The sequence below is a fragment of the Notamacropus eugenii genome, chromosome 6, assembly GCF_028372415.1.
Source record: "Notamacropus eugenii isolate mMacEug1 chromosome 6, mMacEug1.pri_v2, whole genome shotgun sequence".
In the NCBI taxonomy this organism is placed as follows: Eukaryota; Metazoa; Chordata; class Mammalia; order Diprotodontia; family Macropodidae; genus Notamacropus; species Notamacropus eugenii.
The window spans coordinates 68,061,800-68,075,416 of record NC_092877.1 but is presented as its reverse complement, the minus strand read 5'-3'; the positions used below and the strand labels follow the sequence as shown (position 1 = coordinate 68,075,416).

The window sequence follows — 13,617 nt, the reverse complement described above, 5'->3', positions numbered from 1 at the left end:
AGCAGAATTGAAACAGCTCAAAGAAAATGCAGGATGCACAAATTTAGAGTATCTACCCCAAATGTTCACATGGACTATTTGTGCCTAGAGCATTGTGAACTCATATTGATCTGATCAGTCACAGTTGGACATATTGAAACTTGACTCTAGCACAGTGATGTCATTTTGGTCCTCTTTGAGAATGAAGGACAGCAACTGTACCATACCATTGAGATCAATTGATCTGTCTGTCTATCTATCTATCTGTCTATCTATCTATCTATCTATCTATCTATCTATCTATCTATCTATCATCTATATGTCTGTCTATCTCTCCATCTGTCTATCTGTCTGTCTGTCTGTCTGTCTGTCTATCCATCCATCCATCCATCCATCCATCCATCCATCCATCCATCCATCCATCCATCCATCTATCTCTTGTTTGTACTTAGTTGCTTGCCCAGTGTCTCCCCAATCAGCCTGTGAGCTACTTAAAGGCAGGGATGACTGTACCTGCTAACTTTCCATGGCTGTTTGTGGTGCAGTGTGGAGAACACTGACTTTGGAGGCCTGGCTTTGAAACTCTTGATATTTATGACCTTTCTGAGCCTCAGTTTCCATATCATTAAATAATGGGACTGCACTAGATGAACCCTAAGGTCCTTTGCTGCTTTAAGTTCATGATCACTTAATCAACATTTATTAAGTTCTTACTATGGACCAGGCACAGGGGCCTTCTTCAGGGGTTCTTAACTTGGAGTGAACTTGTATTTTAAAGTGTTCTTAAAAATTTTAAAATAAAAAAATATTTTTGATAACTGTATTTCAATATAATTGATTTTATTTGTAACCATATATTTTATTTTATGCATTTTAGAATGTGATTCTAAGGAAAGGTCCATAGATTTCACCAGAATGCCACAGGAGTCCATTACACAAAAACCAGTTAAGAGCTTCTGCTCCAAGTTTATGGTATTTCATATATTTCATTTGTATTTGCCATGCATATTTCATATATTCATGTGTTCATAGTTCCTTCTTGCTCTATGACCTTTTTTGGCTATACTGGCCTTGACAATGTCTTTTATGCCACTTCTTGCATCCAAGTCATTGTGGGTAGTATGCTGTAGTCTACTGATCGCTAGACACTTTATCATGCATTGGTGTAGGAAGCACCCATATGGATGGACCTGGAGAATTTTCAAAGTGTCAATGGAGAAAATGTCTTACCTGGAATACCTTTTCCATGATTTCTTGGTCATAAATGGGAACTTGCTTAAAATTCCGGAACTCTGGTACCTCCAGGGTTCTGAGATGTAGGAGTCTGAATCGCTTAGATCTATTTAGCTCCTCATCTGAAACAAAATTAAATTCTTGTTGCAACTGCTCCAGTCTGAAGTATTCTGGAACATAAGTGTCTCCACTGGTAGCAACCTAGAGAAAATAATGAATATGAACTTACAACATGTACATATCATTCAGACCAATTTGTTTGTGTAGGTTGTGTGGTACCTGTAATGGCAGAAATACTGCATGTGTAGGTCAGCTTTGTGATAATAGGCAATTGAGTATTGATTCTGCTATAGTATTCAAAATCCAACTGTGAGGGCCTGTCATGGTGTGAAGGTGACCCTGTCTTCTCTAAGGTTATGCCAATGGAACTCAGGCTCTGGTATCTAGGTGGTTCAGTGGACAGAGGGTCAGAAATTGAGGGTCAGAGAGGATGAAGGACTTGCCCATGATCACACAATTGATAAGTATTTGAAGGAGGATATTTGGACCCAAATGTCTTCTGACTCCAGGTCCAGGTCTCTTTTCACTGAACTAGACACAATGCCTCTCATACTTTCCATCATTTTTCTTTCTGACTCCCTAGTCCTGTCCTTCTTTCCAACAGCCTCCCTAGCAGCCAGACCAGAGATCATACTCTAGAGGTTTAACCTCTTTCACCTTTGGGAATTCCATCTGGTGACCCCACTGTTCTGTCTAGTGACTGCTTCAGCTGGCCCACACTTCACTCCCTATTCCCCAGCCATCTATTCCTCTAAGGTCTCATTTGTCATCCTTGTTACTTGAACTGAAGGGACTCTCCCTAGTCCTGTATGTGTTGTCTCTTACAATTAGAAAGCCTTTTGAGGGCAGAAACTGCCTTTGATTTTGTGTTTTCATTCCCAGCACTTAGCACTGTGTTAGCCACAGAAGGAGTGCTTAATGAATGCATTTTCACTCCTTTGAGTCAGGCAGCAATAAATTGCTTTCCTACGCCCAGCAAAACCTCTTCTGGATTTCAAAAATGGCACAAGATGACAGTGGTTTTGAGGAGCCTCAGTCACAAGTTCAATTCCCAGATGAACTGGTGAGTTTTGCTTCATTCTGTAGCCTCAGATTGTGTTCCTGGCATTCAAATACCAGCAGGGACTCAGTGAGTGTACACTAGACTGATGATATGACTAGTTCAGTGAAACGGGGAGCAGTTTGTTGGATGCCACTTAATGGAGGAATTCATTCCTTTCAGTGTTGCCAGTCCTCTTTCCCAGGCATTTGCTTTTCGAACAGCGTGCTGGTGCCATATTCAAGTGGCATGACTACTAAGCACAACCTAGCTCCTGAGTGTAAATGTATGTGTGTGTGTGTGTGTGTGTGTATGTGTGTGTGTGTGTGTGTGTGTGTGTGTGTGTGTGTGTGTGTGTAGGGTAAGGGATCTTTATCTGCTTTAAACTAAGCAAATCCAATAAATAAACCATTGGATTTAGAGTTAGAAGGGATTAGTTTAAACCTCTAATTTCATAGAGGGGGAAGGTGAATAGCAGAGCTGATGTTCACATGGAGGTCTTTTGCCTCCAAAGGCAATGCTCTTTCCATCATACCATGCTGACTTGCAAACCATACTAGTTTACAGATCCAGAGTTGTAGAACAGAAAAGTTAGGCTTGGTATTTTTAGCCTTTTCTGCAAAGTGAGACTGATGATACTTATACTACTTCTCAGAGATTTGAGAGGAAAGAGATCTGCAAACCTTAAAAATGCTATACAAGTTTATTACTGTTGCAGGAAGACAGCTGAAATACGAATTGAGAAGGAAATTACAAATATGCTTATAAAAAATTTTTATGACAATATAGTTTTAAAAGTTTGCATGCAACAAATTATACTGCTCTTAAATTTTACAGATTTATTCTTTAGTAATGTTTACAATACCTGAATTAAGAAAGAGAATTTTAGCAAAAAGCTTTCATTCATTCAACAAACATTTCCTGAGCATCTTTTATGTAGTAGGCACTCTGCAATAGACCCTGAAGGATGCAAAGAACACTAAAATATAGTTTCTGTTTTATGCAATGTAAAGTCTAATAACGAATATTAAATAGTTTATAAATTATATGAACTCACATTGGGACAAATCTCTAGAATCTAAATGGAAAATCTTCACCCTGGTTATAATTATCTCACTGATGAAATCATCATAATAAACACAATCACAGGAACATGTTGCTAGGAGCACTTCCCGGCCAGTATATTTGTTTATCTATTATATTTTTATGCTAATGTGAGCACTTCCAAGAAAACAATTCAGTTGGCTGCCTGGAAAAAATGAGGTCCCTGACTGATATAATCACCAAAACTTCTAGTGTTATGTTGGACAAAAATAGCTTAACTGCTAAGTATTGATGTAAAATAAAAATTTCAACCTTCAGCCAAGGTTATTTGTTTGAATATAATTATCCTCAGAAGGCTAAGTTACTTTTAGACACACAGTTCACAGGAGTGGAATTGGGAGTGTTCCTTACCATGATCAGCTGCATCAGGGAGGCATTGTTTGGGTCATTTGGGTCCAGTTTTGATTCTGCTGCCCACTTTGCCAACTTCTTCATGTCTGTTAAACCTGATGCTCCAATGGATGCAATAGCATCGACTTTCCTTAAATCATTGAAATAATATAGTAAATCCCAAATCATTCAGATTTAAAGTCAGAGGTTTTGATCAGGATAAGGAGAATCTATCAATTGATTTTCATCACGGTTCTATTTCTTTTTATTCATTTGAGAGTCACTCTCTCTCCCCTCAACCAGTGCAGCACTTTCTGTATTTTCCTCCCTTGATAATAAATAATAAATATGTTTTTGGCATCCAAGCAAATGAAAAGAATAATTGCTAACATAAATGGGAATAACCCAAACCAGACCCATGCTGAATGCTAGGAACCAGTTTGAAAAATGAGCTTTGATTGCTGTCAGGGGGAACTGGGCCAATCAAAGCAATCCATCGACTTCAGATTATAGAAGCACTAGAAAGCTGTAAATCATTCTCAGCTGGTGGCCATTTGTAGCAATGTGCTGAGCACAAAGTTAAAGGAAAAATAAAGCTTCATGGACCAGCATCCACTTTTGACAGGAGGGAATTTCAAGGCAGATCCAAGTAAGTCAATGAGACTATAGGATTTAGAGCTGGAAGGGACTTCTGAGATCCTCCATTCTGACTCCAGCCCTTTAGAGTTGAGGAAAGTTGGCTCCAGAGAGAGGAATTGACTTTCTCAGGGTAATACCCATAGTATTAAGTAGAACCAGGATTTGGAAGTATGTATTGTCATGTTACTCCTGTCATAGAAGCAAGTGATGTGAGCTTGGACAGACTTTGGGAAAGAGAAGAGGATGGAAGAGCCATGGGGTTATGAACTGAACAACATGACTGAACAGCGACAATGACTTATGACTCCAGGTCAGGAAGATCTGAGTTCAAATCCAGCCTCAGAAGTGTACTAGATATGTGACCCTGGACAAGTAATTTAATCTCTCTTTGCTTCAGTTTCTTTAACTATAAATGAGGAAAATAATAGCATCCACATTGTAGGATTGTTGTGAAGATTAAATGATATAATATTTGTAAAGGGCTTAGCACAATGCCTACGTAGTAGGTGCTTAATTGATGCTTATTCCCCTCCCCTTCCTTTTTCAGTGTTGTTTCCAATCTGTTCCTCAACTTTTATTTCCATGGGTCTTTTCAACATGTGTATACTTTTCTCTCTTGTCATGATTATATGGAAGACTTTAATTAACATGGAAGATCTCATGCATTGAATCTAAATCATATTAATCTGAAAGACTTCAACAGGAGTAAAATCAAAGACATATTGGAGTGGACAATAAACTCCAGATTATTCTTATTTTTATTCACTCTCAGTCTATTTTTTATGTTAACATGGTACATAGACGTTAAGAAGTCACCGTTGGCTAGAGAGACAGTGTTGTATAGTGAAAAGGAAGTTAAATTTACCATCAGGGCATCTAGGTTTGAATCTGAGATCTGATATTTCCTAGCCATATAACCTCATCTGTAAAATGGCGATAACCATACTGACATTGCCTGTCTCACAAGGTCATTATAAGAGAAGTGCTTTGTAGACCTTAAAAAAAAACAAAACCCAAAAACATAGATCAATGTGAGGTATTAGTAAGCCAGTTATACTTCCTGGTCATGTGACCGCAAGCAAGTCATTTTAAATATTTAAGCCTCAGTGTCCTACTCTGTAAAGTAAAGATAATATCCATCTCTCAAGCTGCTGTGAAGTTAATGGAAGTCTCATAACTGTGACATTTCCACCCTCACATATAGGAGCAAGAAATCTTGCCAATAAGGTATTGTATTAAAATAAGAAATGAATGTGACATATGGTTTCTCTTAATACCGTTGAGTTCCTCTATAGTTAGCACTAATCAAACATTACCTTCGAATGCCAATGCTTTGCTGTGATGCTGGTGGGATCAAAGGTATCCCATTTTCTCCAACTGCCCAGGCAACGCTGTTGAACACTTTCCCAGAGGTCATTAAAATCATTTTGTTGCTGCCATCAGCTTCAAATGAAAAGGGCTCACCTGTAAGAAGCATATCGCATACTGAGGGAATCCACATTAAGAGCAACTAAATTTTTCTGGTTGGAATTGATTGTATGTAGGTGTGTGGTGTTTGTCCTTCGCTGCCAAGAAGACCGTGTCATCAGAGAAATGATGACATGGCTTGTACTTGACTTTGTTTTGAGTGAGGAAGGGCTGTGTAGGTCACCAGCCTCACTTTTCCTCCAGAGCCATCTGAATCCAGTGACCAGATATTCATCAGGACAACTGGAGATGACCCAGGATGAGGCAGTCGGGGTTAAGTGACTTGCCCAAGGTCACCCAGCTAGTGAGTGTCAAGTGTCTGAGGTGAGATTTGAACTCAGGTCCTTCTGACTCCTGCACTGGTGCTCTATCCACTGCACCACCTAGCTGCCCCTTTGTATGTAGGGGAGGGAGTGTAAATAGCAAATATGGCCTAGAGAAATGTTAGTTACCTTTAGGGACATCATGGTAAGAGTGCCTAAGTGCACTCCATGATAAGAATGGTTAATCTTTTTCTCTTACTACCACTGTGCCTTATTAAGCATGTATGTATATATATTTATACACACACACACATATATATATACATATATGTGTATACATGTGTGTGTGGATATAGATGTATACACACACCAAACAACTCTCAAATGATAAAAGAAACCCCAAATGCCTCATTCTGTATCTTTATAGTCCAGCAAAAACAGATGACTACATTAGTCATGTCTGAAAATGTATACATCTTTCTGTATTTAAAGTTTGTCATTTATGATTTATAATTTTGCTGAGCTGGTGAGAATAGGGTAAAATCTCATTGAACCTGCATCCTACTAAACAGAAATTTCTGATAATATGAAAATGGGATTGGGCTGTGGTTTGAATATCTATGAAACATTCATTTCCTTCATAGTACTTCATAATTATACCATTTATTGATATTTTGGGGATTAGATCTATTCTTTCTTTGGTCTAGGGGACTCCTGGATGAGGAAATTGCCTTTACCAATGCAAATTGGCAGCTGTTCTACACCTTCTGACCTTAGAGAATTGCCTGGGGACTGAAACCTTAAGGGACTTGTCCAGGATCACACAGCCAGTATTTGTCAGAGCCAGGATTGAATTTAGTTGATCCTGACTGTGATGTTTGACATCTAGCTACTATACCATGCTATCTTTTTTTTTAGCAAGACTTCTAAACCCAAGAACTGTGAATTTTTTCTCAAAAAAATTTTATCACTGTATTTTAATATATTAAGCAACTTAATATATTAATGTTTTAATTATTCAATATGTAAATATATTAATATAATTCTTTGAAAGCCTATGTATTTTGAGTTATGCATTTAAAGCCATTATTCTCCAAAGGGGTCCATAGGCTTCTGCAGTCTGCCATTTTTATGTCCATGACACACACAAAAATGTTAAGAACTCTTCCTATAAAAAATGTTTTTTTCTTTCATCTTTTATTGTACAAAATGGAAATGATAGCAATCATTATTGTTTATCTAAAAAGATAAGTCATTTTTGTAAAACCAATGATTTTTTAGAGAATGCTATCCAAAATATATCTGTTAAAATTTGCATGTAAAAGTATGTATAATATTATTGGAAAAATTGTGACATTCCAGAAATCTCTAATGCCAATTTTATGACTATCCCATTGTCTAGAAGCAAAAGAAGTGTGCTAAACTATGTGGTCAAATGCTAAAATATAAGCAAGAAATATTAAGGTTTAAAAAGCTCTTTGTACCACTTCCGACTCCCTCATGGTCCAGTGTCACATGCTGACTGCTGCTAAACTCAATTTCTTCAATAGAGGCCCTTCCAGTGAACACTGTTGTCTCCGGGATAGGCAAAAAGACTTCTGCTAACAAGTTACTGCTGCCATAGCCCACTGTTTCATAGACCTAAAGCCAGATAAGAAAAAAAAATCTTAAAATCTTAAATAAAGGCAATGATAATAATACAGACCATCTTCTATGCTGACTGGCCCCTTCTCCTCCCCAGTAAGGTACCTACCTGCTTTGAGTTCTTTTCCTGGTAGTAGGGATACATTTACTCTTTTTCATTTGATTCCTCTCATAGGAACCAAATATCTCATATTTTCAAGGGGGACAGAGTTTGGGATGATGAAACACAGCAAAACTACCTGACTCAGGTGAGGACTCAACCCATGACCTTGGCATTGCTACTGGGATGTTTTAACTAATAGAGCTAATGAACCACCAACAAATAAAGAATGTACCATTAAGCAGAATATTCCTTAGGATAGCTATGAAAATTCAAGTAAAACTAGGTAATATAAAAAAAGGTTAAAAAGACATTAAACCTGTACACTCAGCATACAAAACAGCAAGGCTGCATGGCTTGCCAAGTGAATATTTTGTCAAGCTATCAATTAAGAAATCTTGAGCAAAATAAAATATAGAACTATGAAACTAGCAACATTTAGTTAAAATAAAACACTGGATACTTTAACAGTAGATAAGGTGAGTTCTGCTCAGACCAATCATGATTCCAGATGACAGATGATGATGTGATAGAGGTGATGGACTAAAAAGGCAGAATGAGACACATTTTTAGATAAGGACTATATGGAAATTGGTTTTGCTTGATTCTGCAGGTTTATTATAAGAGTTTGCTTCTCTCCCTCCACCCCCAATGTGATGGGAGAGGGGGAAAGGAGAAAAAGGGAATACTTAATAATTTGAAAAAAATTATAAAAAAAAGACAAGTTCTGAATCCATTGTGTGAATCATGACCCACTGAATGAAGGATCCTGTAGGTTGGTCAATCTAACATGAATTACATAATATCAGTGTCAACCTATATGACTTTTAATTTGTTGAGTATGTAAATTAAAAGATATTTCCTCACTTGTATTATAACAGAGACAGTTCTCATAGAAAACATTATGGCTCTGAAACATAATAAAAGTCTTAAGAGTATAGTTAATTTTTCAGAGCACATATTCCATCCCAATTCCTCATGATGGGGTATAGGTAACTCTGAGTTCTCAAAGGTTATGATCTATATTCATCTGTATCTTATACTGAACTATCCTCTCCAGCAAACCTTACCAGACTGGAAAAACTTCAAATACAAGTCAACCAATGGACTCTATATCTGTATTCCAACACAACTCTACTGATGGACTATGGTCTTCCTTTTTGTGCCTTAGGAAACAGGAAAACTAATGAATGAATATATTCAGAAATTCAGTTGAAAAATTTAATAAGGCTTTTCCTTGTAACTGTAGCCCATAAAGAGCCAATTAATTTAAATTAATAATTTCCTGGGGGAAAGGCAAATGATTGAAATGCCATAAAAACTGAATAGCATAAAGTAAAGTGACGTGGCAACAGCTGCACTCAAACCATAAAGGATTTTGCAGAGGGTGATGGAGTCATCTTCATAGTTTGAATAGTAAGCAGAATGGGATCACATTCCCAGGTTTCTTTCCTGGGAATTCTTTGCTTATCTTTGTTTACCCTCTCCCATATCACCTGAAATGCTTAAAGGCTACTTAGTATGATGAAATGCCTACACAGATGAAATGAGGAAGCATCCCACCTAGGATTCAAACCGGCAGAGCAGGGAATCATTTATGGGATACTCACTGTTGGAACTCTAGTCTTGTGGCTATATTTATTAAGAAGGAGGGCTGTGGTCATGGCTTCCCTGGTATAATCACCATCTTGAATATATATGTATATACATACATACATACATATATATATATACACACACACATACATACATATATTTATATATATAATTCCTTTTAGCTTTTCAAAAGCACCTCTTTGTCTAGTTATTCTTTTATTTTCATAGCCACCTTTGGAGGTAGAAGGAGAGGTGTTACTGTCCCTGTAAAAAGAAAAAAAAACTGAGACACTTTGACCTACAATTTAACGAAGAGCCTCAGAGTTAGTCAGTGATTGAGCCAGACTGGTCAGAGGCAACAAGGGCAGCCAACACTGAGCTGACTCCTAGACTGACTGATGATGATGATAAACGATAACAGACGTTAATATAGTACTCTAAAGTTGTAAAGTGCTTTATATTCATAAACTTATTTGGGCTTTATGACAGCTCTTCAAGAGAGGGGCTATAGGTGTTATTATCCCCATCTTACAGATGAGGAAACAGACTCAGAGCTAGCTAGTGATTTCTCTAAGGTCGTATAACTAGAAAATGACTGAGGTGGGATTTGAACTCAGGTCTTCCTATTTCCAAGTCTAGTAGTCTATTCGCTGCAGCATGATATTTTCCATTATATCATTGGTTCTTAACTTTTTTTTTTGGTCATGTGTTCGTTGGGCATTCTGGTGAAATCTAAAGACTCCTCAGATTAAAGTTTTTATATGAATAAAATAAAATATATAGGACAATGGAAACAAATTCTATTGAAATATTGTTATCAAAATATTAAAAAAAAGTTCATGAATTGCAGGTTCAGAATCCCTTCACTATGCTAAGATGCCCTGCCAAAAAAGATACCCTAAAGTTCAGGAAATTGCTTAAGAATACTCCCCCAGTAGCAAATGTGGCAGTCCAGTTCAGTATAAAAGGCAAAACTTGCAGAATCCAGGCTACTAAGGGAATAGGAAGAGATTTCTCAAATTTGGGTATTTTTATTTCAGGGAAAGCACACACCACTCTGGTAAGGTTAACATACAGGTTGTCCCAATGGTCTTAATACATGTTTAAGTTACTAGAATTTAAACATTTGCATTGCTTTTGACTCTTCACCTAGACTATAAGTTCCATGAGGACAGACACATTCTCTTACGCTTCTTTTGTACTTTCCATAGGGACAGTGTTTGACACCTAGTAGATGATCAGTAAATGTTTCTGGAACATTGAATGACTATGGTTTTCATCCCTCCATCTCACCAACCCCTGAAAAGTTAGGCTGACTTCAAAGTATTCATTGCCAAAAAAACATAAAACATTCCCATGAGGTTTTCATGTTACTCTGTTTTACTGTTTTGTTGGTTGTAGTGGTCAGATTTAACCCAGGAATTCAAGCCTTAACACCAGAAAATGGACTCATTTTGGTGCTTCAGAAGCCCATGGTTCCATTGTTGTTAGTAGATAATACCTTGGAACACAGACATTGGTTGGCTTGTATTTGAAGTTTTTCCAGTTTGGTAGGATTTGCTGGAGAGTATAGTTCAGCCTATATAGGTGTAGAAGGTACAGGTGAATATAGATCGTAACCATTGAGAACTCAGAGTCACCTACATCCCATCATGAAGAATCGGGACAGAATATTTACTTCTAAAAATTTGCTGTACTCAAGTAAGACTTTCATGATGTTTCAGAGCCATAATGCTTTTAATGAGAACTGTCTCTATTATAATATGGATAAGGAAATATATTTTAATTTACATTTAAATTTTCAGGAACGTATCTGTTACACAAAGCAAGGTGGATCTGAAATCAATAGCAATTATCAAATACTAAGAAATTGAAACTATGAGGTTGTATTCTTTATTTTCTTTTTAATGTTTAGAAAAGAAAAATGCTTGTTTTAATTCAGTACTTGGGTATTGCCAACATTTGTTGTTGTGTGGAGAAGCTAATCACTAGAATCTTTGGGAAAATGAGTTAGCATAACTGAACCTAAGATTCTGGGGTAATTATTTATTCATATTGTGTTTCTTTCCCTAACTGGGGAATATTCCAGAATTTTACTTCTATGTTCCTTATAAAACTTCTTTAATGTAGCTTACATGCAATCCCATTCTTGTACAATAATTTACAAACTGTATGAATTTCTACCTTTTGTCCTAATATCCATACAATTCAAGAAACTTTAAGTGCTGACAAATAATTCAAAGTGTTCTAAAGGCACATCAAAATGTCAAGCTGTCTGAGAACAGAGAATGGAGCTTCATTCATAGCTGTTTCCTTCACCCTGCTTACACATAAGTAATTATCACATATTGCTTGCTATTCTCAGTGTATAAATCCAATTTGCCATTTTCTTCCATTTCTATATTCATGGCTTTAGTCCAGGCCTTTGTCACAATATCCTTGGATTATTATACCAGCCTCTCAACTGAGCCTACTTCCTTTCATTTTCTTCACTCCAACTCATTCCATACCCTGTTTCCAGTAAAATCTTACCCAGACATTTTCTGTCACAAAACTTCCTGGCTTCCAACATGGCTCCCTATTCAAAATCCTCTTCACTCCATGTTCAAATCTTTCAACAACCTAAGTTATTGACAGCTCATTTGCTAGTGTAGCCAAGATAAGAATGAAAAATAACTCTTGGGCTAATCTCCTTCAATGTTTACCTCACATAAAGCCTGTCTTAATGGGACATGGGTTCTTTGCACAAGCAAACAATAATTGAGTCAGCTAGCGGAGAATTAGATGGCATATCTATCCAACTAATTATAGATTTTTCATCTCTTCTCAACTCCATGGATGAGCCAGAGAAATCCAGAGAGGCCTAGGGAGGAGAAATTAAAACGATAAAATAGTAAAAACTGCCAACTGGGTTAAAATGTAAGTTTCCATTTCTCCTTCCCTATGGTAGAAGCACAAAAACTAATCTTGCTTTATCCTCAAGGAGAGTTTACGTCTCTAAAGAATGGAGGAGATGCACAATAGTTTATATCAGATACTCATTCTTGAGAGCCATAAAGATGCATATGGTGTCAAAGTCATAAATGTGGGTGGCAAGTTAAGAAACAGAGGTAATCATCACAAGGCATTTTGATTTCTAGTCCAGATTTCAATTTTGCAGTAATCAAAGGATATATGAGAGAAATGAGAATCCAAGAATTGATTCTCAGATCTTGCTGTGGAAGAGCTTGTGATACCCCTGAAGCCGAACCTTGTCCCATTTCCCTTTGTCTTTGCAATGGCACCACTAATATCCTAGTCTCAAAACCATGTCATGATATTTGTGACCCAGTGCTTTCAGTTTTCTTTGTCCTGCCTCTTAGATTTCCTTGGGTTTTCCATGTCTCGTGCTACCATCCTAATAGACAATCTCATGCCTTGATTACCCCTACAGTGTACCTAACTTATTTTCCTGCTCCCAGTTTCTTCCCTTTCTTGTTCTGCATCATGGGTCTCTAAACTTTGTAAGAAGTTTACAGCCTATCTTGGAGAAACAAATTTAGTTCAACAAGTACTGACAACTACTGAACATGAATCAGTTAGATACAACTACCCTGATACAGCCCTTTATCACCTCATGTCTGGACTATTGCAATAGTCATACTTTGCCTGTACCTTACCCATTGCCTTCTATTGACTTCCAACTGATTCATGACTGGTAGTTGTCAATGCTTGTGGAATTAAATGTTTCTCCTAACTAAACTATGAATTTCATACGAAGTTTAGATATCCAGAATGAGACATCCATTTTTAGACACAGTCAATGTGGGATTTTTATTTTGCTTGACTACATATACTTGTTATAAGGGTTTTCTTTTTTTTTCTTTCAGTGGGTGGTAGGTGGGAGAGAAAATAAATGATTGTTAAATGAGAAAAGTAATTTTAAATAAAAAATTTTAGAGAGCAAGTAGTATGGTTCTCTCATATCTTCTTGCAAAATGCTGATTATATGATAAGCATTTGACCAATTTGGTCAAAATGCACTAGATACTAGAGTCAGAATTTGATAGTTGTGTCCTTACTTGTATATACTTCAGAGGGTATCATCAATTTTTCTCCTAAAACTTCCAGCAATTCCTGAACATTTTCCTACTTCTAAGCTAGCAATTGCATGGACATTTTCC

The 13,617-nt window shown here is 37.0% G+C and overlaps 1 protein-coding gene across 5 annotated transcripts in view; it reads right to left on the bottom strand.

The window, feature by feature from the left end:
• Positions 1-13,617, bottom strand: part of CC2D2A (coiled-coil and C2 domain containing 2A) — a 152,058-nt gene that overhangs the window by 52,080 nt on the left and 86,361 nt on the right. For all 5 annotated transcript variants that reach the window (XM_072620297.1, XM_072620295.1, XM_072620298.1 and 2 more), the window contains 4 exons: positions 7,599-7,755; positions 5,701-5,848; positions 3,767-3,896; positions 1,210-1,413 (listed from right to left, as the gene is read on the bottom strand). In XM_072620297.1, coding sequence (XP_072476398.1) covers positions 1,210-1,413; positions 3,767-3,896; positions 5,701-5,848; positions 7,599-7,755 — 639 coding nt within the window. The remainder of the gene's footprint in view (positions 1-1,209; positions 1,414-3,766; positions 3,897-5,700; positions 5,849-7,598; positions 7,756-13,617) is intronic.